General features: G+C 41.9%; 1 protein-coding gene across 1 annotated transcript in view; it reads right to left on the reverse strand.

Annotated features, from left to right (window-relative positions):
* lhpp (phospholysine phosphohistidine inorganic pyrophosphate phosphatase) overlaps nucleotides 1–26,662 on the reverse strand; it is a 142,956-nt gene that overhangs the window by 45,386 nt on the left and 70,908 nt on the right. The window contains exon 6 of the mRNA XM_080205286.1: nucleotides 16,829–16,920. Within this exon, the coding sequence (XP_080061412.1) occupies nucleotides 16,829–16,920 (92 nt within the window). The remainder of the gene's footprint in view (nucleotides 1–16,828; nucleotides 16,921–26,662) is intronic.

Consider the following 26,662-nt stretch of genomic DNA (forward strand, 5'->3'; position numbering starts at 1 on the left):
GCAATGAATGCTTCTAATAATTCAAAGGTATGTTATTGCTAAAATAAGTTGAACTCTCCAGAAAGGAAAGTAGAAATTTAACAGCACAAAACAGCAAATTAGTTCTGAATTTACTCATTCTAATTTTTAAAAATTATCCGTTCAGGGGATGTGAGCATCACTGGCTGGACCAGCATTTATTGCCCATCCCTAACTGCCCTCCATTTCAGAGGGCATTTAAGAGTCAACCGTATTGCTGTGGGTCTGCAGTCACATATAGGCCAGACCGAGTAAGAATGGCAGATTTCCTTCCCTAAAGGATATTAGTAAACAAAGTGTTTTTTTAAAAAAACAATTGACAATGGTTTCATGGTCATCATTAGACTCTTAATTCTAGATTTTTATTGAAATTCAAATTTCATCATCTGCCGGTCCCAGAGCATTAACCTAGATTACTAGTCCAGTAACAAAACCTCTACGCCAAGGTGCCTCCCCAGTTATTGGTCTGTGGTTCCCCAATTTATTCTTACCCCTCCATACCTGTTGTTACATTGTCCTCTCTGGTCCCCTAGCATAACGTACATGTGCGGAAGGATTCAAATATTGTAGTGAGAGCCTTTTGTATCTCCTCTCTGATGCCCTTCAACTGTATCCGGTGCTCTTCATCAGCAAACTTCCAATTCTCTTGATATTTTTCCACATCTCTCTTTAGTCATCTTTAACAATTATCCTCCACCACCCTGCTGCTTCGTTTATCCTCTAGTTCATTTGTGAAAAAGATGAAAAGGCATGAGGTACCAATGTCATCCTTCACCCTCCACAATTACATTCCCCTCTTTTATCCCAGAACAAACCTTCTCTTATTGTTTAACTTTGATATGTTTATATATCCCATTTTTCTTAGTTGCTACTTTTTACATATTCCCTGTTACATTTTCCAATCATAGAGTAGAATCATAAAATCCTTACAATGCAGAAGGAGGCCATTTGGCCCATCAAGTCCGCACCGACAATCCCACCCTGGTCCTCTTCCGTAACCCTGAATACTTTACCTTGCTAATCCCTCTGACACTAGGTTCAATTTAACATGACCAATGAACCTAACCCGCATATCTTTGGACTCTGGGAGGAAACCGGAGCACCTGAAGGAAACCCATGCAGACACGGGGAGAATGTGCAAACTCCACACAGACAGTGACTCAAGGCCAGAATTGAACCTGGGTCCCTGGCGCTGTGAGGCAGCAATGCTAACCACTGTGCCACCCCCTTACAGTCTCCTTATATTTTCAATATTCCTTATGACTTTCTTCCATTTAATTATCCCTATTTTTATCAGATCCTTCTCAAGTTTTGGATTAGTTTTAGCCTCTATTCTGCTCCTTAATGCCCCAGTGACTAGCAGAGTACTAAATATCTTTAGGTCCTGATTTTAGATTTTTTCTAATTTAGTACTTCATGTTAATTTAGTGTTCATTTTAAAGCACCTTTATGCTTCCGTGGTAATGATTAGCATTTCAATAGTTCTCTGGATTACATTCAGCCATTGCTGGCTGGGTGAAGTCACTGCCACCATTTTTGGGTTCAACATTTGAACCCTCTGAATGTCATTAGAGTCAGCAAAATTATTCACAATTATTGGGAACCATTGAATAGCTTTGCCTCAATTCTCCTGAAGTGGGTATCAAAGCGAAGTGCCAGTCATCATATATAATACAACACCAACTCTATCCCAGCTATATGAGAACATCAATAGGACCACTTTCTTTTAATTCAAAGGAGTCTAAAGCATTCGGATATGTTTTGACAGAGAACGCTACACTTCAAACCTCTGCTGGTTTCAGAATGCATTTTATTTATGGAAAAAGTAGCTAAGGACACTAAAAAGTGCTTCAAAAATTTTCATTTATATTAAAAACTATTCCAAAATAACCGTAAAATTTCAAAAACCCTATCAGGCTTGGAGAGTGACCTTATCAGAGCCTATAGGACTAAAAGAGAGTTGGGGTGGGAGGTTAGCTCAGTTGGCCAGAAGGATAATGAATGCCAACAGCTAGGAGTTCAATTCCATGCTCTGGTTGAAATAGATTCAGGGCCTGTCTCTTTGCCCTGCCCATAAAAAAAAGGCACATTTCCATGGTTCGGGAGTAATCATCAAGGTTTTGCCTTCAGGCAGAGCACTCAAGAAGAAGATCTGGGGGTATATTAAGACTCAATCATAGGATGAGATTTTATGACCTCCATCGATCCAAGACCGGAAAATCCCGCCTTAGGTCAATGGACCTTCCCATTGTCAGCCTCTTGCTTTCTCTGATTCCTGTGGCGGGTGGACGGTAGAATTCTGGCAATAATCTGGGAAACTCTTAAAATAGTTACTGCCTCTCCTAAAGTGAGGTTAAGATGAGGGAAAATGAAAACTGCCTGTAAAATATCATTAAGACTAATGGAAAAAGTACACCACATCATGCAAACAGGTCTCACATTGGAAAGCAACAGAATTCAGCTGTTTGCTTATCTATTCTTGAATGTTTATTTGGGCTCAGTGGTAGCACTCTCTCTTTGAGTCTGATGACCGGGTTCATGTCCTGTTAAAGCTTTTCAGTCCACATAAACTGAGATGGAGGAAGGTTAATGATCTCACGTGAATGAATGCATCTTCAGATGCCAATTGTCCTGACTGTACCATTACCCTCAACCTTAAGCCTAACTCTCTGCTCAATTCACCACACCCTCATCATTCATCTGCAAACAATCTCTCTCAATCAGGAATTATACCTAACATTGAAATGCTTCACTTCATTCTCACACACTTTGCACTGTTGCCAGCCTCTCAGCCACACAGTTTGCACGGCACTCACTGATACACTTCCCTTTCTCTTACAACAGAAGAGATGTGGCACACAACCAGAGGCAGGACAGCAGTAGAGAATCACCTGTATTTTCTGATGGAGGAGATGGTACTGGCCAACGGAAAGGGCTATTACTTACGCCATGGTCAATGATTGGGCTAAAGCTGTCATAGGTGAGAATAAACACAGACCTAATCCTCGCATACATCCACTTCTCTTCAGCCCACACACTCATCTGACAGAGAATGATTTGGGGGCGGAGGAGAGGTGTGGTGTGTGTGTCTGTGGTGTTGGTAGCTGGGGGTCTGCAGAAAGGGCATGAGGTGGCTGTCAGCAGATCTGTTTTCCTGATGCCAGGTTCTCCAACTGGGCACTGAGTGCCTTTCATTGGGGGGGGGGGGACGGGGACACACCATCTACTCCTCCCCCCACTTCCTCTGCCCGGGTTTATTACCACTGTATTAATACCAATGGCAGCAGCAGGATGAGGCCCTTCAGTGTCTCAATTGGCAGCAGGGTAATAGGTCACCTGTGGTCCATTCTGCCACACCCTTAAACAGGAAGGAGGCAGGAAGCTGGAGGAGTTCCCATGTGCCATCCTCCCATCTAATTAAATACCATCCCCGCCAAACTCACCACAAAGGAGGGCATATGATTCTGCCCAATGTTACTCTGCATGTTTCATAGTAAATCGCATTATTTAGTTCTGCAGCAATTATAGAACTGGTACAGAGGTACAGGAAATCCCTTCCAAATTCAGAAGAGGCGGCACTGTTGTGTCTGTGAGTTATGACAAAACTAATTTGAAGAAAATAGAGACAGAAGGCAAAATTTTCTCATCGACCGCGGGAATAGTATCGGGTGGGACACAGACCATTCGAGTGCGGCCAGAATGTACATTCTATTGGTTAGGTCTGCACCTCAGTTCAATGATTGCTTGGCAGGCATGTATTAAATGCTTGATAAACACTTTATATCTGCTTCTAGTTGCGGAAGATCATGACTTTACATGGCAATAATAATATTTGTGTGAAGTCACTTTGCTTTTAACTGAGGCTGAATTAGCTGAGCCACAGCCCAACTTTAGCAGGCTAATCTCACACTGTTTGCCCCAGAGTCCAGCAAATTCGCAGCTCTGATTTACACGATAAAACATTAGTGTTGGTGCGAAGTGAAACCAGATGCTACCACTGCAGTGCAAATGCACATATAAATAACTAATCTGTTTTTCACTAATTCATGAAAAACAACAATACACATAATGAAGAATCATTAAAAAAAAGGCCCATCAAATCAACTGCAACATAAAGCTTGAAACTTTTTGGGCATGTGCTACTACTTGCATTTCAAAGTGGATAAAATGTTCCGAATTGAGAAACATATAAAATCTCACACAATGTCAAATCCTTCCGTACTTTGACCTATTTCACTTCACTTGCAATTAAAATGCTCATCTGTTTGCATCAGAACATTCACCAGAAAAATGTCTGTAATCTTGTACCTTTGACATTATTATTGCTAATTACCTCACATAATCTTTCTTGACATCTTGCTTGTGAAAGATTATATTAAAAACAGGCAACTTTAAATTGGTGTTTCACAAATGGATGCCGGGGGGAAGGCGGGGCGGTGTTACTGCTGGTATATGTGGCCTATCATTGTTTTGGGAATGTGTTTACAAATGGATTCCAAATTGACAGAATCTTTGAAATGGACCACTGACTAACCAGTGCATAATAAACTCCCTATATGCTTTGAATATCCCAATTAAATATACTTGCTTGAAACAGAACAGGCTAAGCTCAAGGTACTTTAGTTTCTGTTCTTTGCGGTAACCCTTACTTGGAGTAACTGTAGAATATGAGTGGTTGATGGAGGGCAGGCAGGAAGTGCAGCAATTAAGGGGCCTACCTTATTGTCCTATGGTTCCAGTAAAGGTCAATGTTCTGAGTGAACTCATTAAATATGTCAACGAACTAATCATTTCTCATCTAAGTGCCGAGACAGATCAAACCAGATGAAGAATGAACAACTGCAGCAAATCCGCAGTTCCTGATGGCCGAAACCTCGGATTTTGAGAGAGCTGGCTGCAGAGATAAAAACAGAAACTGCTGGGGAGAAAAACCTCAACTGGTTGAGCGGCAACAGCTTGGAGAAAGAAACAGAGTTAACCTTTTAGGCAACGGAGATAGCAAATACATTAATTTTGATCTTCCAGATTGCCATAGATGGCGTCAGCAGACTGGAACTTAGTAAATCTTACCCTTCAATTCAAGAAGGGGGAGGGAGTGGGGAGGCTTTTGGCCAAGTAGCCTGACATCAGTAGTAAGGAAAACACTAGAATCTATTGTTATGGATGGGAGTATGAGGGCACTTTAGAAAATCATGAGAAGATTGAACAGAGGCAACTTGGATTTAGGAAAGGCAATTTGTGTTGGGAGTTTGTACAGGTTGTAACCGGCAGGGTTGGTAAGAGGAAACCAATAGATGTGACGGTTTTGGATGTTCAAAAGCATCTCATGAGCTGCCACACAGGAGTGATTACACAAAATTAGAATTCGTGTGATTAAGGGTTGATTAACTCCCAGAAAACAATAAGGATAAATGTGGCAGATGAAATTCAATGCAGAGAAAAATGAGAAGTGATATACTTTAAGAGGAAGAACGAAGAGAAGCAACGGTATAATTCAAAACATGCAAGAACAGAAGGATATATTTGTACAAGGTACTGAAGGTAGCAAGGCAGGTTGAGAAAGTGGTCAAAAAAGCATGTGGGACTCTGGGCTTTAGAAACAAAGACACAGATTATGCCGGAGAGCGGAACTAACCGAGTTTCCCCAGCTTCATGAATTCTATATAGTTGCAAAATTACAAGATATCGTGCTTTCCCCAAAACCGGAAAGTCTCGTCCTTGCCCACTATGATTCCTGTGGCAGACAGAATGGGAAAATTCCCTCCAGAGTGTGCTTATAGTTGACAGGAGAATAGCAGGGCAAAACTGAACCTGGCTGACTTAAGTAGATAAGTCAAAATTACAAGAGCAATACTAAAACCAAGGTAGATGCCTCTGTGCAAACAGCTTTTTGTGTAAATATTACACTCACCCCACCAGTATTATGGTAGATTGGTTTTGTATGCACTGTTACGCAGTGTAAGAAGGATTACTTAAATGGTGGATATTGGCTATCGATTTGTGCTATGCTGTGATGAGCTGAGTTCATTGGACCTTTAATAATTGACAAACTACTGTTGTGGAATCCAAGCTGAAAGATACCATTTCGTACATGGTAAGCATAAGAAAATTATTATGCAAATACAAGATACTGCAAATTCTGAAACAAAAACAGAAAATGCTGGAAAATCTCAGCAGGTCTGACAGCATTTGTGGGGAGAGAATAGAGGCAACATTTCAATGATTCTTCGTCAGAGCTGAGAGGAAAGAGAGTCAGCAGAGATTTATAATGTGAGGGTAGGGAGGGTGTGGGGGAAATTGAATGAAAGGATTGTAAATGCGCATGCTGAGGCTGAGAAGGTGTTCATAGTGTCCATTAAGTGATCAGAATGTGTTAATGGCAAAACAAAAGTACAGCTTGGTGAAGAAGTGCCTGAAGAATGTGGCAGTTGGCCTGAAGGGGATTGGTGTGGGAGGCAGGGTGTGTGTGTGTGTGTGTGTAGGAAAGGAGGGTGATAACATGATGAATGAGATGAAATGTAATAAATGGAAATGGGGTGGAGGTGGAGGGGAAAATTCATGCTCTGAAGTGGTCGAACTCAACGTTCAGTCTGGAAGGCTGTAAAAGTGCCCAATCGGAAGATTAAGAGCTGTTCCTCTGGTTTGTGTTGGGGTTTGCTAGAACATTGCAAAAGACCAGTTATGGACATGTGGCACAAGCAGGGTGTTTGTGTTGAACTGGCAAGAGGAAGGTCTGGGTCATGCTTGTAGATGGACCGAAGATTCTTCTTTTCTCTTTATTCTTTCATGGGACGTGGCTGCTGCTGGCAAAACCATTCTTTATTTCCAATCACATTTGCTGATCTCCTATTTGCCTCTTGAAGATGGTGGCGTAGTGGGAATGTCACTGGACTATTAATCCACAGATCCAGGCTAATGCTCTGGAAATACGGTTCAAATCCCACCTTGGCAGCTGATGGAGTTTAAATTCAATTAATATATCAGAAATCTAAAGCTAATCTCAGTCATATTAACCACAGAACAATTATGAATTGTCAGAAAAACCTATTCAGTTCATGAATGCCCTTTCGGGAAGGAAATCTGCTGGCCTTACCTGGTCTGGCCTACACGTGACTCCAGGTCCACAACAATGTGACTCTTACCTGCCCTCTGAAATGACCGAGTAAGCTATTCAGTTCCAGAACCACTAAGGGACTTCATAGTTCCTGTCCCTAGTGGTATAATCTGTAATATGTTACTGAGGTAAATATAGTAGCAAGTAGCTGAGTTTTATTCCCACTCTTGGGCCGAGTGAGGCAATCTCAGCCAAAGCAACTTTAAAGCCATAAAAATTGGGTGTTCCTAAGCAAAGAGGTGGGGGTGGGGGAAGGCAGGAACAATACGCAGTATTTAACATTTAATTTAACAGTTATGACTGGGTAGCATTTTTTAAAAAATAGACTTCGGAACATCCAAATGCAAAAGTTTTTAAGTTTGTACTTTCGTTACAGCTCAAAACATCTGAACCAAAGTCAAGCCTGCCATTAATATAACAATAATAATCAAAAATTAAAACCTCTCCTTTCTCTACTTATACATTTTTCCACATTTTGTTGACCAGAAAGACTCCAGGAGATTCATTAGACCAACAGCTGCACGTTTCAAAATAGATCTGGGAGTTTACATTAAACTTAGCCTTTCTATTTGGTTCAATGCAAGTTCCCTTTTCTCTTTTTCCTTGTAATGACCGTGCAATGAACTGCACGGTTTTGATTTTTGGATCTAATGGCACTGGGTTATCTTTTGATCAAATCCAGATACCCAGCTCATTGCAGACTAAACATTTTGTAGCTGGCATGCAAAGTTGACTTCATTCTAGTGAAGCAATGTAAAGAGTGCATCTTTTGTTTTCGAAACTCCTGGGAAAATGGATCGTCAAAGAACAGAGTCACGTCATGTAACACTCAGTGGCCTGTCATCTTTCTCCACACTGACAGCACAAAGTTCATCAATACGCTGGAAAGTTTGACGCATGAACCTTGGAAAAATACATATGCTGCCCGATTTGTTTCCTCGGTGTCAGGATATTAATCTAATATGCTGCAGTGCCCATGCAGTCCTAATACGCGCACTAGCTGAATGACAGCTGACTGATCCTGTCTGTACAGCTGGACCAACTGGAAAATGGACTGGTCTCAAGCCAAAAGAAGAATGAGGCAAGACTTGCTGTAGAAAGTTTAAGTTGTGTTAATTGCGCTAATTAAATCAGAGCCTCAAACACAGAGGTATTCAAAATAGATGACTTATCTGGGCCAGCTCCTTTTTAAAATTTCCCTGTAGGATACGATACTGATGATATAGCATGCACTTACTCCATTCTTTGCCCAGAGATTTGAACTTGGTAGAATTTAAATACTGCGCTGAATGAAAAGACAGATGAGGATTCCAATCACTTGCACTGAACTGGCCCAGTTCCAGACCTGAAGCAGATGTCTATGTTAAGACGAACAGTCAGACATGGTGTTGGGGAAAATCAATATCTAATTGCAAAAACGTCGACCATGTCGCTTTACAGTGACAGGATTACAGCAGTTCCAGGGCTGTGTCCCAGACACAGGGTTGAGATTATCTGAATGATATATACACACACATATATCTTTATTCGTTGTGGCATCCGAATCAGCTGTAACAAATAAAAACATTTCCAACACTCTTTACAGAGGCTTAATCAAAAGATGCACACCAATCCAAATATGTGACAATATTAGAAAAGGTAACCAAAGGCTCAGTTAAAGAGATAGGTCTTAGAAGTGGGGAGCAAGGTTAAAACACAAGCAGGCAGACGGGAGAGAAATTCTAGGGTATAAGGTCTGGCTGGCTAAAGACACAGTCGCCAATAGTGGGACAAAGGGCTAACATAAGGAGCTAGAGCAAGTCGGAGGAGGAATGATTGTAGGACTGGAAGGGTTTAGAGATAGTGGGGAAATTTGGCCTTGAAAGGATTTAAATACAGAGGATAAGAATGTTAAATTGAGGGTGTTGGGGCAACTGGTCAGGGAGGACAGGGTGGATGGAACTTGGTACAGGACGGGATTTGGGGAGCAGTGTTCTAGATATTGTGAAGTTAACGGTGGGTGGACGAACATTGCAATTGTTGAGTCAGGAGGTGATGAAGGCCCAGGCGAGGGTTTCAGCAGCAGATGTTCTGAGGTTTATAATGTTATTCAGGTAGACTTAAGCAGTCTCTGTAATGGGCAGGGTCAAAGATCAGAAGCCCAGTTCAGGACTGAATGGGACTCAGATTGCAAACAGTTGTTTTGGCCTAAGCCGATGGCCAAAAGTCTGTAAGATGGTGGTTGGGAATGAAAGTGATGGCTTTAGGCTTTTAGCTTTCTTTACAGAATGTGATAGCCTGGTATTTGCTTTTCCATCACGAAACCACAGTATTTTTATGGTTTTGGTATTTTCCACTTCTAATTCAAATTTCAAAGTGCTCAACAAGCTAATCCAGTGAGTGTCTGTGCAGAAGACAAGGACATGCCAGGTTAATTCCCAGGTCAAGATGAAACTCGATTTTAGACAGACATTGCCAATGGCTTCGGAACTGGATTCAGGAATGGTGAAGACCATCCAGGGCCCCAGATCCTGATTGCTATCCTGCCGTTCCCTATTACAAGCTTTCCTGTGGGGATTGTATCTTAAGACATGGCCAGGTCGCATGGTAATCCAATCCTCCACCTCTCACTAGTCTTGCAGAATAACCAACTAACACTCGTTGATACAGCAAAGGCAATTAAAATGGGTGCTGAGCAGGAAGGCTAAGAGTGGATAGGAATACTAAAGATAGGTTGAAGAGATTTTCTTTTTAAAGAAACTTGGAAAAAGGGAATATGAGATGGAGAAAAGCTCAATCAAGATGGACACAGACAGACAGATGTGGGAATTTGGGAGAAGGACCAAGGAGACTGAATATCCATCACAATGTTATGGGGTGGGATGCAGATATGAAAATACACTTTACTAATAATGAATTCACTGTAATTATTAAACAAACTGAGACGAAGTTTGAACAAGCCATCTGATGCATTGTTAGCTCAGAAGCTTTTGTGGTAATGGGAAATCACAAGATTACACTGGGAAGTGCAAGAAATCTTCATTAACAAATGGTCAACTCAGACTGGTTACAACACTCCAGGACAGGATTGGTGATTAATCTGCCCACCTTGGCTCATGGAAACTGGATAGTCTGTCTACCTGCCACCCTAAAAAACCCCACAAACCAATGTCTTAGTGGGTGAGGGGCAATGTCACCTGGATAAGCAGTAGGTGCTTTGTACCAATGAGCTGCAATGTTCTAGCCTACTTAAACTCCAAGAGTCCACATTGGGAAAATCGACCGTGTTCCCTACAGAGTGAAGACACACTCAAAACAGAAATTCTACATGTAGATTGGTTCAAACTTGTAGCTGACTGAAAAGAGGAATGCTGCAGTTCTCCCAGTTTGTTGGGCTGGAACACTGGTTGTATTTCATGGAAGTGATGGGGATTGGGAGAGTGAGGTGGGGGGGGGGGGGGGGGGGGGGGATGTGCGCGGAGGGGAACTCGGTCTCCAACTACAGAGCCCACATGAGCCTCGTGTTGGCGCTTTTAGGAAGGATCCACTGAATTAAGTGTCGCCCCAACACTGAACCTGACAGCAGCAGGTTTTCCCAGGATCAAGGAGCCAAGAGGCAGAAGTCCCATCCACTGAGGGATGCCGGCCAATGAGAGGCCAACAGCTTTACCACAAGGTAGGATAATGGGGGAGGCCGTGTCTGTTGCCAGTATGACACCCACCTGAGATTCAGGATCATTCCTGGATTCATTCCAAGGCTACAGGTGAGCGATGGTGGGAGGGGTTTCCCAGTCAGGGACTGGGATGGGTTGCAATAAAAAGTCTGACAACTTGTTGAGCACGTGAGAATACATGGTATCCATCATCACACGTGAGAATACCATCCACCAGGTACACGGTAAATACTCTTGCAACTCGGCCAACATTGTCTACCTGATACGTTGCAAGAAAGGATGTCCCGAAGCATGGTACATTGGGGAGACCATGCAGACGCTATGACAACGGATGAATGAACATCGCTCGACAATCACCAGGCAATACTGTTCCCTTCCTGTTGGCGAACACTTCAGTGGTCACAGGCATTCAGCCTCTGACCTTCGGGTAAGCATTCTCCAAGGCGGCCTTCACGACACACGACAGCGCAGAGTCGCTGAACAGAGACTGATAGCCAAGTTCCACACACATGAGGACGGTCTCAACAGGGATCTTGGGTTCATGTCACACTATCTGTAACCCCCGTGACTTGCCTGGGTTTGCAAAACCTCACTCACTGTACTGTCTGGAGACAATACACATCTCTGTAACCTGTGATCAGTGCTCCTTCCACACACATTGTCGGCCACTTTAAGACTTGAACAGCAGGTTAGGTGTAAAAGATTCGCATTCTAATCAGTAATCTGTAAACTGTCTGTGCTTTATATGCTCTGTCTGAGGCCAGAACTCTCCATTCACCTGACGAAGGGGCTAACCCAAAAGCTAGTGAGTTTACTATCAGATAAATCGGTTGGACTGAAACCTGGTGTTGTCAGACTTTTTACTGTGTTTACCCCAGTCCAACGCCAGCATATCCACATCATGGGTTGCAATGTCAGGCCCCTCACTCAGGCTCTGAATGCCTGCTCATCAAGCTCCCACTTGCCTGTCCCTGAGTTAATACCAAATTAAGATGAGAACTTAACTTTCTTCAATGGCAATGGGATGGGAGGGTCGTCCAAGTACCTTATCGGTCTTCGCACGTAGTGATTCTCACCCATCACACTCCTACCTGGCTGATTAAATCCCCCAACCACCCCTCGAGTCCCCCACTCCCATCACCAAGCTCATCAAGGTGGCGTGCATTAAATTCAGCCCAGTGACTACGAATCCCAATTGTGTTTCAGCTTACTATGAATTCTCTCTCGCACCTACGGAGAATACATTTTTCTGCTTAAATCTCATGTCAACAACATCACTTCACTGAATTCAAGACATTTTAGTTCTTGAAACACAAGTTTGGCTATCTCGCACCTGTTGTGATTTCAAACGTCCCAGGGCCAGCTGGTCAGGACAAAAGTTAAGGGCGATGATTTAATCATAAATTTATCCAATTATTCAGGACTGTTTCAACGTAGCATATTTACAGTTCACAGCACCACCTAGAGTTCATCTAAAACCTTTCAGCAGTTGAAAAGGCAGACAGGAGCAGGGCGGTAAAAGCAGGAATACTTCAGGTTAAGAAGCAAAACAAATGGTTCAGCAAATGGCAGGTGTTACATCATTGACCGTTGAAAAATACCTTTCTGGAAATTGTGGCCCAGGATTTCCTGAACACCTGTGTCAAAACAACAGCCTGAGTGCAGCAGAATACTGATTTTCAGTACAAATGATTGAGGAAATTGTGCCTGTTTTTGATGCTACAATTTGTATCTCCTCTATTTTTTGTATTAACTCAGTGAAACCTCCAGCTCTTACCAGAATACAAAAAAAGTTGCAATCTTCCTTGATTTCAATTTAAGTTTTAAGTTTACTTATTAGCGTCACAAGCAGACTTACGTAAACACTACAATGAAGTCACTATGAAAATCACCTAGTTGCCACACTCCTGCGCCTGTTTAGGTACACTGAGGGAGAATTTAGTGTGGCCAATGCACCTAAACAGGACATCTTTTGGACTTTGGAGGAAACCGGAGCACCCAGAGCAAACCCACGCAGACACGGAGAGAATGTGCAGACTCCACACAGACAGTGACCCCAACCAGGAATTGAACCTGCATCCCTGGGTCTGTGAAGCAACAATGCTAACTACTGTGCCACCCCCATTTCTTAAAAGATGTTGTGCATAATGTGCGTAAGTGATGGTTTGATGGCTTCAAACTTTGATTTTCATGTGTAATAGAAAAGAATATAGAATATACTCTCAGTTTTCCTCAGGCCTGATTGTTTAGGCTCCAGCTTGTTTTCTGCTTTTGTGTCTCCTTCTTCAGCAGCCCCTCGGAGTCAAGGGTGACTTGTTTCCACACTAAGAATGAGCTCTCAGGTATTGAGAAGTCCAAAGCTCGAGCTACAGTCTCTGTATAGGTGGGGCAGATAGTGGTTGGTGGAGTGGGCGGATCGGTGTCCGGGTCGCCACGTGCTCCTTTTGCTGTTGATGCTTGGCTTCAGTTTGCCTTCAGCGATGAAACTCGAAGTGTTCCGCTCTTTCCCAGATGCTTTTCCTCCGCTTCAGACAGTCTCGGGTCAGGCAGTCCAGGTGTTAGTGGGGACATCGCACATTTTCAAGGAGGATTTGAGGGAAGCATTTCCTCTGCCTTCCTGAGGCTCATTTGCCATGTCAAAGTTCTGAGTAGAGTGCTTGTTTCGGGAGTCTCGTGTCAGGTCTGTGGATGGTGTGGCCCATCCAATGGAGTTGATTGAACTTGGTCAATGCTTTGATGCTGGGGATATTGGTTTGGGTGTGGATACAGCTGGAATTACAAGATCATGTGGAGGTGGTGTTGGTGGTACCTCTCCAGGGTTTTGAGGTGCCTGCTGCATGTAGTCCACATCACTGAGCCATATAGGCGGGTGGGCATCGTTACTGCTCTGTAGACCATGAGCTGGGTGCTGGGTCTGTGGTCCTGGTCTCCAAATACTCTTTTCCTCAGGTGACCAAAGGCTATGCCGGCACACTGAAGATTTTTGAACCTCATCGTTGATGTCTGTCCTTGTTGATATTCGGCTCCCAAAGTACGGGATGTGGTCAACATTGTACAAGGCCTTGTCGTGGATTTTGATAACTGAGGGGTGGACAGTGTTTTGTAGTGGGAGCAGGTTGGTAAAGAACTTTATCTTACAGATGTTTCGTGTAAGGCCCATGCTCTTGCACACCTCGAGAAAGGTGTTGACAATGGCTCGAAGCTTGGCCTCAGAGCAAGCAGCATCTGCATACTGTAGTTCAGTGACAGAGAGTGAGATCACCTTGGATCTTACAGTTTGAATGGATTTCTGTTTGTTCTATAGTTTAGCTTCACTCAAGTGGGGAGCTGGCTGAGAGTGAGATGAAATGACTTAGCAAGGAAGATCAGGAAGAGCGTTGGTGCGATGACACAGCCTTGCTTGACCTTGGTCCAAACATGAATTGTATCTGTGGTGGATCCATTGATCTGACTGTGGCTCACATTTCATCATGGAGCAGGCGGAGGATGTACTTTATTAGGATTCTCGCAAAATGTTAGTGCCAGCTGCTCACGCCAAGAGCAGTCACAAGCCTTGCCCCAACTTGCTGCTTACATCATTTGAGGATTTTCTGAACAAATAAAGCTAACATGTTACAGAACTGAAAGCTTGCACAAGGAAAGCTGTGGGGAGAGGAACAAGGTTTATGCTGCATGTCGTTGAAAAAGCCATTCCACCCATAAAACTCAGCCAGCTTAACATCATTCCCCCAGTAACTGTCCTGATTAACTCAAAATAGTCCGTTACCATGTCAACTGCTGCATATTTGATTTACAAAAAGAATAGGAACTTTCTGCAGACTTAATTCAAAGTAGCTTAATTTGACCAATCTCTTTTTTTAAAGCTGCAAATTATTGAGCTATTGGAGTCCTCGTCAAAAAAATCCTGTAATTAATTATGCAAACCAAAAGAGTTACTGTTGCTTGTTCCACCTTTCAATCTACCCATCAATTCCCTCGTGTTATTGTGGAGTGTTAAAATTCACGACTGGATGTTAAGTAGTATCTTTCTTCAAGAGATCACCAGCTAACAAAATATGCTGTATGTGTAAGTGAAGCAGAATGCTGATTTTCAGTACAAAAGATTGAGGCTCGGTGGCACAGTGGTTAGCACTGCTGCCTCACAGTGCCAGGAACCTGGGTTCGATTCCCGGCTTAGGTCACTGGCTGTGTGGAATTTGCACATTCTTCCCGTGTCTGGGCGGGTTTCCTCCGGGCGCTCCTGTTTCCCCTCCCAGTCCAAAGATGTGTGGCTTAGGTTGATTGGCCATGGTAAATTGTCCCTTAGTGTCAGAGAATTAGCAGGGTAAATACGTGGGGTTACGGGCATAGGGCATGGGCGGGATTGTTGTCGGTGCAGACTTGGTGGGCTGAATAGCCTCCTTCTGCACAGTACAGATTCTATGAAATTGTTTCTGTTTTTTGCGTCTCCTGTATCTTTTATATCAGCTCAGTGAAAGCTCTGAAGGAGAGTCGCCCAGACTCGAAACGTTAACCTTTGATTCTCTCTCCACAGATGCTGCCAGACTTGTTGAGCTTTTCCAGCACTTTCTATTTTTAGTCGCAAAATACACTGTGTGCTTCTTTTTAAAACTAAATCCTGTTCTCTCAACATGACAGCGTGTTTACAGCGAGATTATAAAGAATTCAGAAATAGGATCTTTGGGGAGCCACAGTTCCCAATTGTAGTCAAAAAATGCAAAATATTCAAAAGCTTGTTGAGATGTAAAAACTATCCACTGACTGAGCTGACACTTTATAAATAGACCAAACGAAACATTATCCTGTGCCCACATTTATATTTAATGGTGCTCAGTGCCTGCAGATTATTACCGGCTTTTAGTTAGCACATGTACAGGGCCTTTGGCACTATTGTATGAGACATCACCAAAGCCCCTCAGGGCACAGTACAAAGGGGAGATATCCAAGCAACTGAAAGAGGATTATAAGCTTGATCTCTATTCTCAGAGGACGGAGTGGTAATAAAATAATTGACAAACTGGGGATGCTTCAGCCTCAAAAGGCAGCAAAAGAAACAGGACATTTGATGAGGTACTTCTGTAGATACTAAGACAAATAGAGAAAGTCAATACTACTTTAAACTAAACCAAACATGCAAGACAAAGGGATAAAAGTGTAATTTGGCAAAGCAAGTTCAAGACTAATATTAGGAAATTTCCACACCAAGAGTAAACCATGACAGTCTTCTGGATAATATCCTGGAAGAAAAACCTGCAATTATTAAAAAGGCAGTTGGATGTTGAGTTAAGCACAGTGATGGATAAATTGTAGGATAAATTATAGGAGAATCAGTTAGTGTCAAATGGCCTCCCTTGAATGAACTTATTTTCATGACACTTGTAATGCAAGTATCACCTGAAGTTTTACAATGGACTATTGAAAGGTAAAGTCACTATAGTCCCAGATGACCATAAGCTGCTCTCTCCTTTGAGGAGGAGAATTGACTGGTGGTGATTTAACCTGAGGATCACCGCACCTCAGACAAGGAGCAAGATTGAGAAGGCGAGACCATCATGAATAACCTCAGCTGGTACGGGATGTGAACCTGCACTATTATTCTCACTCTGCATCACTAACCAGTCATCTAGCTAACTTAGCTAACAGATTCCTAGAATGGAATGGACTATTACAGCTAATAGAATAACTAACAAGTGCAAAAAATGTTATTTTTTTTAACTTTCCATTCCACCTGACAGGGTGCAAGTACAAGAGTAACCACCAACGTTTAAAAAGCTAATTGATGATGACATTTGGCTTAGAATTTTTTTTCTGGTCCCACATCTCTGTTCACAAAGGACACTTTCCTTCACGATAAGCTGTCGTCCAGGCTTTTTGTAATGCACCAGATTTCTTGTCTGCTATCCGTGAAGTTCTCCACCCATTGGTGTAACTGTGTAATGATTCTTACCTGGCATTTAAATCCATAGCGGTGCAATCATTCTTATTTGGTCCGTTAGGGCTCCTATGTAATGAAGAATTGGGATTGGCTTGAAAATTTACTAACCTGTACTTCCCTGTCCTCACTTGGACAGCCTTCATACCACACTGCTGGGCTCCACCTACATCATTCACAATATCATCGCCGATCATGATGACCTGTCAGAACAAGCAATGAAGTATTTGACGTCAGATTAGATTATTTTGATGGGTTTGCATTTCTCAAACCACTTGATGTGAACTGTCACCGAGATAAATTAGCTGACATTGACCAGTGTCATTGAACAAGATGATGTCGGAATATACAAGACACAAGGGAATGGCAGCTTGTAGATGGTGGGCAGTACAACCATCAAGTGTACAACCACAAATGGGCAAGAAGCTTTTCTAAAGTCAGATGACCATTTTACTGATTTGAAACCAAGTCTGCACGTGTGAAGCATTCAAGTCAAAGACATCAATTTCAAAAATAACATTAATTTAGAAGTAAACTGGTCCGAATTTTAAGATAAACCTTCAAAGGCTCCAAGAAGTTTAACTGAAAAGTTGAGAGAAGTTCAGGATTTCTGTGAATGTTGCTCAGATTGGAGTTCCACACCACAAGGTGAGAAATCCAAACAGCAAGATAGCATGCTGGAAGAGTCCGACATCTCCTGCTCTCATGCTTTCAGGTGTCAGACTGCAAGATGGCAAGAGTTATAATCCCACCTTACATATTAATGTATATAAAACCAGTGTCCACGAAAGTAATTTATTAATTGATTTACAGGACATGGGCATCACTGCAGAGTAGTGGATGTTGTACTCAGACAACACAGCATTAGCCAATAATAAAGCTCTCAGTGTTCTTAGTTAGGGTTGGGTTTTACCTGTACTGGGGAGTGGTATAATAAAGTGTTTCGCAGGATATATTGTAGGGACATGAGGCTCGCAGCTCCACATTTAGGATTCTTACAAATATAACCAAGCCTAATGGCACTGCTGTGGTGGGATTTGAACACAGTCTTAATTTCACAGTCCGAATGATAGCTCAAAGAGCTTATAAAAGGATTAGCTGTTTTTGATATCGAGTTTGAATATAAGTCTCTTTTTTTCATATAAGGGATTAAGTACGTTTGGAATGGGCTAAAGGGGAGTTTTTTTATTATAGTGAAGGCTAGAGTAGATGTGTAAAACTTTATTCTATTTCAACATGGAGGGATTGAGGTGGGTGGGGGCCTCTAATTGGTTGAACCAACAAGGGAGCAGGCCATCATGGACAGGGTATTGTGCAATGAAAATGGATTAGTTGGCAATCTAGTCGTGAGAAAACCCTTGGGGACAAGTGACCATAATATGGTAGCATTCTTATCAAGGTGAGGCGGGACTTCCTGTTGTTGAGGGGTGAAGGACCCATCTCAAGTTAATCGATGCACATTAAATGACCACCAACTGAAGGCGGGGGGGTGTGTGTGTGTGTGTGTGTGTGTGTGTGTGTGTGTGTGTGTGTGTGTGTGTGTGTGTGTGTGTGCGTGTGTTCATTCCTGGATTTTATCCTTGGGAGGAGGAGTACAGTCTCCAAATTTAAAATCCAGCCCAGAATTAATATTGTTGATCAAAGACCTTTTGTCAGTTGGTCCAACATTAATTAGCTGCCATCTAAAATCACAATGAAGAAAGCAATTGGCTTAAAAACTTTGCAAGCAAATGTATTATTCAATTCCCACGGCAGCTTTTTAAATAATGTTCAGGTGATCTTCCAACTTATGAAAAAAAACACTAAAAACTATTAGTGACCCAAGTTTATGAATCCACTGCCACTCGTACAGCGAGATAATCTCAAGCCTGGTTGAATCACAGGCACTGGAGTGTAATTTGAATAGTACTACTTTTTTAAAAATAATCGGCATACCAGTATTGTGCCTTAATTTAAAGAATCATAATTGTATAGTTAGATCTTTTGTTATGCAAGTGAGGACTTATTTTAGGGGTTTTAGACACAAGGCATCAGGAAGACTGTTACTATGTAATTTTCCATCAATTTGCATTTCCTTTGTCCAAAGCAAGTGAAATGCGGAGTTGTTTAGAAAACGTATTTTATTTTTAGGACATTTATATGTTTCAAGGTAGAGTAAATTTAGCAATTTTCAGCGAAATGTTAAAAAAAGGAAGCAGTTTGCGAAAAGGATCCTATATTTAGGGATTTCAACAGTTTATCTCTCGGAAGAGAGGTAGCATGTATTTTGCATACACTCAGACCTGCAGATAACAGCATTTATTTTAAAAAAAGCTGAATTAGAGGGTGCTTTTCAGCACTTTGATAAGCCAGCCAAAATTTTTATTCACTGCCCTGTTAATACTTCAAAAAATTTGGAAGCTTAATTTTCAAAAGGAACAGTTTGCATCAGATCGCAATACTGGAGGAAATGAGGTTATGGAAAGTAGCTGGAAAAGAGATTAGGACATTATTCAGCCAACTCAATGATTTGGGGTGAGGCCAATGTGTGGTTTGTCCCCAGTTAACTGAGCTCAGAGTGGGCGACAGTTGAACAAACTGGCACTATATGTAACCCGTCACTGGAGGATTTCCAGACCTTAAAAACATCTGTCTCTTTAAAGTGAACGCCAAGAGCGAGCAGGGTTCGCACAACTGGGATGGCTTAAAAACAAGTCAACACTCAGGCATGAAGAGCTGCCACTTGGATGTCATCAGAAAGTCATAACTCATGGAAGAATGTTTGCATAGCACCCAATCAGGGTTTATCATCTTTAGAGTGAGAGGTAAATGAAATAAAAACAATGCCACACAGCTAAAATGGCACGAGGTGACCTATCTTTAGGTTTTGAACCTGAACACTTGGAGCATTTGAAACAAAACGGATGAATTAGTTGCGCAGATAAATGTGAAGGGGTATGATATAGTTGGGGTTATAGTGACGCCAAGGTGACTAAGGATAGGAACTAAATATTGAGGGCTGTTTAGTGTTTAGGAAGAACAGACAGAAAGGAAAAGATGGTGGAATTGCATTGTTGACTAAAGAAGATATTGAGAAAAGATATTTAATGTGGAATCTGTATGGGTTGAGTTAAGAAACACCAAGGAATAAAAACATTCATGGGGTGGTATACAGACCACAAAGAGTAGTGGCAATACTGGGAATAGCATTGGGCAGGAAAGCAGAGATGCATGTGCTAAAGGAACATCTGTGATTATGGAGGACTTTAATCTGCATATAGATTGGGAGAGTCAAATTAGTCACAGTACAATAGAGGAGGAATTTCTGGAGTGCCTTCGGGATGGTTTTCTGGACCAATAAGTTGAGGAACCAACAAGGGAACAGGCCATCGTGGACTGGGTATTGTGCAATGAAAATGGATTAGTTGGCAATCTAGTTGTGACAGAACCCTTGGGGACAAGTGACCATAATATGGTAGAATTCTTTATTAAGGTGGACAGTGAGGTACTTGATTTTGAGACCAGGGTCCTGAATCTCAGTAAAGTTAACTATGATGGAATGAGGCACAAGTTGGCCATGATGGACTGGGAAATATTACTGAAAGGAAGGACAGACCATGGCAGGCATTTCAAGATTGAATAGCTGAACTCCAAAGAGTTTATTCCCATTTGGTGCAAGAGTGGAAAGGGAACTGTGACCAATTCATGGCTTACAAGGGGAACTCAAAATAATATTAGATTCAAACAAGCTGCATACAAATTGGCAAGAAAAAGCAATAGAACTGAGGATTGGGAGCAGTTTAAAATTCAGGAAAGGCTGGTCAAGGGATTGATTAAAAAGGGGAAAACACAGTATGGAAGTATGCTGGCATTAAAACTGACTGCAAAAGTTTCTATAGGTATGTGAAGTGAAAAAAATTGACAAAAACGAATATAGGCCTCTTAAGTCAGCAACATGGAAATTCATAATGGGGAACAGAGAAATGGCTGACATACTAAGTTGGTACTTTACTTCTATCTTCACAAAAGAAAACATGAATAATGTACCCAAAGTTCAGAGAAATACAAGTTTTGGTGAGGGGCTGAAGGAAATCAGTATCAGTAGAGAAGTGGTTCTGGGGAAATTAATGGGTTTGAAGATGAATAAATCTCCAGGTCCTGATAATTTTCATCGCAGAGTACTTAAGGAAGTGGCCCTGGAAATAGTAGATCCATTGAGGTAGTTGTCTTCCAAAATTCTTTGGACTCTGGAATGGTTCCTATAGGTTGGAGGGTAGCTAATGTAAGCTTGTTATTCAAAAAAAAGGAGGTAGGGAGAAAACAGGGAACTATAGACCAGCGAGTCTAACATTGGTTCCCCTAACTGGGAAAGTTGCTAGAGTCCGTTAAGGATTTCATAGCACAGCATTTGGAAAGTAGTATAATCAACGTCAGCATAGATATATGAAATGGAAATCATGCTTGACAAATCTACTGGAATCCTTTGAGGATGTAACTAGTAGAGTTGACCAGGGGGAACTGGTTGATGTGGTTTATTTAGACTTTCAAAAGGCTTTCAACTCAGTCTCGCATTGCAGATTGCTATGTAAAGTTAAAGTGCATAGGATTGTGGATAGTGTCTTGAGGTAGATAAAAAGTTGGTTAGTAGACAGGAAGCGGAGTTGGCATAAATGGGTTTTTTTTCCCCTGAAAGGCAGGCAGTGACTAGTGTGGTACCCCAGGAATCTGTGCTAGCAGCCCAACTGTTCACATTATATATTAATGATTTGGATGAGAGATCTAAACATATTATCTCCAAATTTGCAGATGATACAAAGTTGGGTGGGAGGGTAAGCTGTGAGGAGGATGTAAGGATGCCACAGCATGATTTGGACAGATTGTGTGAATAGACATATGCATGGCAGACACAGTATAATGTGAATAAATGTGAGTTTATCCACTTCAGTATCAATAATAAGGAGGTAGATTATTATTTGAATGTGTACAAATTGAGAGAGGTGGATACTCAGCAAGACCTTGTTTCCCTTGCGCATCTGTCACTGAAAGTAAGCAAGTAGGTACAGCAGGCAGTAAAGAAGGCAAACAGTATGCTGGCCTTCATAGCAAGAGGATTTGAGAATAAGGAGAGTGATGTTTTGTTGCAATTGTATTCGGCATTGGTGAGGCCATACCTAGAGTATTGTGTGCAGTTTTGGTGTCCTTGTCCAAGAAAGGATTATAGCAAAGGGCCAAATAGCCTGCTACTGTTTCTATTTTCTATGTACTCCTTTGGACAGCCAAGACTGGCACAATGGGCTGAATGGCCTCTTTCTATGCTATTGTGTACTCAATTTGCCCCTAGTTGGAACAAGGTCACTTTAAGAGTTTGATCATGTGATGTACTGATGACATCATTGACAGCTTGGGCGGACTAACAGTCAGTCTAACCTAGCAGCCTGTGTGCAATAAAGATCGTAACGATAACTTTTAAAAGTGACCTTGTTCCAGCTAGGAACAAACATGAATCCACAACATCTGCTGTAACCATTCCGTGATGAAATCAAATTTTTCTTTTGAAAAGAAAACAGTACACAAAACATCTTCACTAAGTTCAGGAAGGTTCCAGATTCAGCCATAAGTTAATTGTGAATTGAGTTAGCCATTTTCAAGTCCTTGTTGGTGAGGATAATTGTTTTCAGTGCTTCTGGGTCAACAGCGAAAGCTTGGATGGTGCTGGTCAGCCTAGTTAGCGCTCAGCGATCCCTTGCTTGTGAACATCGAGTGAGAATAGGATCTGTGATTCATTCTGCGGTTGAACATTTTCCAGCATCTTCCATCAATGCTCACATTGTAAAAGTAATTTGGACAAAGTATGGAATTCAATGTCTGTGCAGCATCACTGCAAATAGCCAAAAGCAAGCAGAGAAAACAAGCAAGAAAGGTGTTCAGTGAATGTGTTGGTGTAGACAATCTCTTCCACCTTCTCCCATCAGGAAAAAGATACAAAAGTCTAAGGTCACGTACCAACTGACTCAAGAATAGCTTCTTGCTGCCATCAGGCTTTTGAATGGATCTATGATATATTACATTGATCTTTCTCTGCACCCTAGCTCTGACTGTAACATTATATTCTGCAGCCTCTCCGTTCCTTCTCTCCTATGTACTCTATGGATGGTATGCTTTGTCTGTATCATGTGCAAGAAACAATACTTCTCACTGTGTCCCTGTACATGTGGTGGCACAGTGGTTAGCACTACTGCCTCACAGCGCCCAGGACCTGGGTTCGATTCCCAGCTTGGGTCACTGTCTATGTGGAGTCTGCACATTCTCCCCGTGTCTGTGTGGGTTTTCTCTTGTTGCTCCGGTTTCTTCCCATAGTCCAAAAGACATGCTGGCTAGGTGCATTGGCCAAGCTAAAAACTCCCTCAGTGTACTCGAATAGATACTGGAGTGTGGCGACTATTTTCATAGTAACCTCATTGCAGTGTGAATGTAAGCCTACTTGTGACACTAATAAACTATGTGACAATAGTAAATCAAATCACATCAAATAGATATTCGTTGGGTTTCTCCTGATTTCTGCCATAAGTTGGGTAGAAACTCCAATGAAATGATGGCAATAACCAAGTATGCTGTTTCCCTGGGGTTCAAATTATCTGTGGATTTTTCACGAGTAAATCAGGCCAACATTCAAATTGTCTTGAAGTGATTTCCATTAAAGAGACTGAACTACAAATATAGTAACCCGTTAATTACCTGCTCAAACTAGTTTCTTTTTTTTAAACCAATACTGCAATTAAGTTTATAAGCAGTGGCAATAGCATCTTAATTGTTAAAATCAAATATTTCAGCCCATGCATCAGATCAGGAGGAGGAGGACAGATGCATGCAGATGCTGCTTAAAATACAGTTGCATGTGAGCAGTGGTGCTTGCAGAAACAGACAGTGGCAGACGCATACAAAAATTGGGTTCTGGCCTCAGGGGAGTTCAGTGATTTACTATCAGTGAAGGGTAATAATCACTAAAGGCACTGCAATTATTCCCAAATCATTCAGGATTTAAAAAATCATTGGTGAGAAGATAGAGGTCGAAAGGTCTTATGTCAGGGGAAATAAAAAGCTCTGGTCATCAAAAGTAAGGTATAAAATACTTTTTTAGGCTGACAAGGCAGGTAGGAATATCTAAGAGGATGAACACCCGTGACAGACAGTGTGACCAGCCTATAATAAAAGCAGCAAATTGGAAAAGTAAATAGCAGCTTCTTGATTAATGGGGGAAGTAGAACTGGTCACTTTAGAGTTAAGAATTAATGTCCTGTGACTGGTGTGCTGGCTGTCAGGACTGAGTTAGTCATTCAGACCAAGTTTAGACACATAGATGCGTACAACAAACCAACAAAGTCACAAAATAAACTGATCCACCTTCTGGGTGTCTTTTAGAACTCTGCCCACTGCTAAAAAAACACTTAATAAATTTTGAATCAATTGTTTTTGAATAAAATAACACCGATAGATAAAAAATAACCGGTACAACTTGCTCATCCTCCAGAGGAATAAATGCTCCTACTTCAAACCACATTTTTTTGTGTAGGTTACCAATGACTGTGAACTCCAGCAGTTGGTTCAGAAGTCTGAAAAAATCTACTACTCAAGCCCATTGCAGCCGTGACTGAATTACGACAGTCTCCTGCACCCATGAGAGAGCACCCAGAACTCCTTGTCAGCGATGAAATATTTGGCTTATTCTCTGTGTAGATGTCTCCTGAGGGATTTCCAACCACTTCAGGCCATATCTCAAACACCGTTGGGCATTAAATGATAATCCTGACATGCCATTTGTCGCCCTGATGTACAGATAAGTGTGAATTATCCCTCAGTAACGTGAAGGTCCGGTCTCAGCAGTATACTCAAACATTCATGTCAAACAGAAGGCATAATTGCCAAAGTTACAGCATTTCCTTTAGCCTGTAAGACAGTTCACTAATAGAAGCAACAATGCTTCATCCTACTTAAGCCTTTAATAAACCTCTGTTAATTTATTGCCTTTTTAACAGTGATATTCATCTACCTTCTGAGTAAACCGCTTGATAAATAAGCGCGTGATCATATAAAAATAGAATTATAATCATGTCATTCCCATGAACTAAAATCAAACAAATTCCTGGCTAAATTTCTCCTAAAAATTCTTTGCCTCCCCCCCAAGCCTTTGCATTTAAGAAAGGGAGGGTATAGGCTGCCTGCAACTAAATCTCAGTCAATGGCTGGAATTTTACCATCCTGCCTGCCATGGGAATCAGTGCGGGTGAGGGGCAGATCACAAAAAGGCCCGTTGACCTCAAGCCAGATTTTACAGTTTGGGGACAAGCAAGGCTGTAAAGTCCCGCCCAATATCTCAGTTCACACGGGAAAGGTACAAAATCACATATGGCCACAAAATAATGACTAGCACCCCTGAATTTTTAAAATTTGTTCAGGGTTTGTGGGTGTCACTGGCTTGGCCAGCATTTATCACCCATTTCAAATTGCTCCTGAGAAGGGCATGGTGAACTGCTTTCTTGAGCCATTACAGTTCTTGAGGTATAGGTACACCCACAGTGCTGTTAGGGAAGGAGTTCCAGGATCTTGACAGTGAAGGAACAGTAATGTATATATTCTGTATTATTCCATAATCCCATGTAATCTTTGTCACCAACAAATTAGTAATCTCAATTACTAAGTTAGAATTGCAGAAGGAGATTCCCAAATAAGGGGGAAAAAAAATCACAGAATCTCATTTAGCAGAAAAGTTTGATTAATTTAATCAGCATTACACACTCCAAATTAAAACATAGACTGGACATTTCTGGCCTCGCTCGCCTCAAAAACCAGAAAATGCTGCCTGAGGTCAGTGGACCTTTCCATGGTCCGCCCCTTGCCTGCTCCGATTACCGTGGTGGACAGGACAGTAAAATTCGCCCCATAATATTTATAGCACAGAGCTAGGCCGCAGCCCAAACAGCCCACGTTAGTGTTTCTGTTCTACCGAGTCTACCCCCCATTCCCAACCTAGAAGCTAGAAGCAGGAGTAGGCCATTTGGCCCTTCAAGCCTGCTCTGCCATTCATTTTGATCCTGGCTGATCATAGAATTCAATATCCTGATACCCCCCTCCGCCCCATATCCCTTGATTCCTTTAGCCCCAAGAGCAAAGCTAAATTTCTTCTTGAAATCAGACAACGTTTTGGCCTCAACTACATTTGGTGATAGTGAATTCCATATATTCATCATCCTCTGGGTGAAGAAATTTCTTCTCACCTGAGTTCTCAAGTGTTCACCCCTTATCCTCAAACTATGACCCCCTAGTTCTGGACTCCCCCACCATTGGGAACAGTCTTTTTGAATTTACCCTGTCTAATCCTGTGAGAATTTTATAAGTTTATGGAGATCCCTTCTCACTCTTCTGAACTCCAGTGAATTTAATCCTAACCGACTTAGTGTCTCCTCATATGACAGACCTGCCATCCCAGGAAATCAGCCTGGTAAACCTTCACTGTACTTCCTCTATAGCAAAGTCATCCTTCCTCAAATAAGGATCTTTCTACATCTAAACCCATCAACATACCCTTCCAAATTCTTTCTCCATCATATGCTGATCTAGTTTCCTCTGGTTAGTTTATTCAGTTAATACATTCGTCAAGTTAAATGCATGCAACTTGCCTCAAACTCTCCTTGTGGTAACGAGTTCCACATTTTAACCATTCTCCAAGTAAGAAGTTTCTTCTGAATTTCTTATTGGATTTAATGGTGAATACTTTACATCCATGGCCACTAGTTTTTGTTTCACCCACAAGTGGAATTAGCACTACCATGTCCATCCTGTCAAACCCTTTAAAGATCTTATCAGATCACCTCTCAACCCTTTTTTTCGTAGACAAAAGGGCCTCAAGCCTAATCAATCTATCCTGATAGTATAACCTCTCATTACTGTTATTATTTTTGTCAGTCTGGA

Source organism: Carcharhinus amblyrhynchos, chromosome 17 (assembly GCF_965287045.1).
Source record: "Carcharhinus amblyrhynchos chromosome 17, sCarAmb.v2.hapA, whole genome shotgun sequence".
Lineage (NCBI taxonomy): Eukaryota > Metazoa > Chordata > Chondrichthyes > Carcharhiniformes > Carcharhinidae > Carcharhinus > Carcharhinus amblyrhynchos.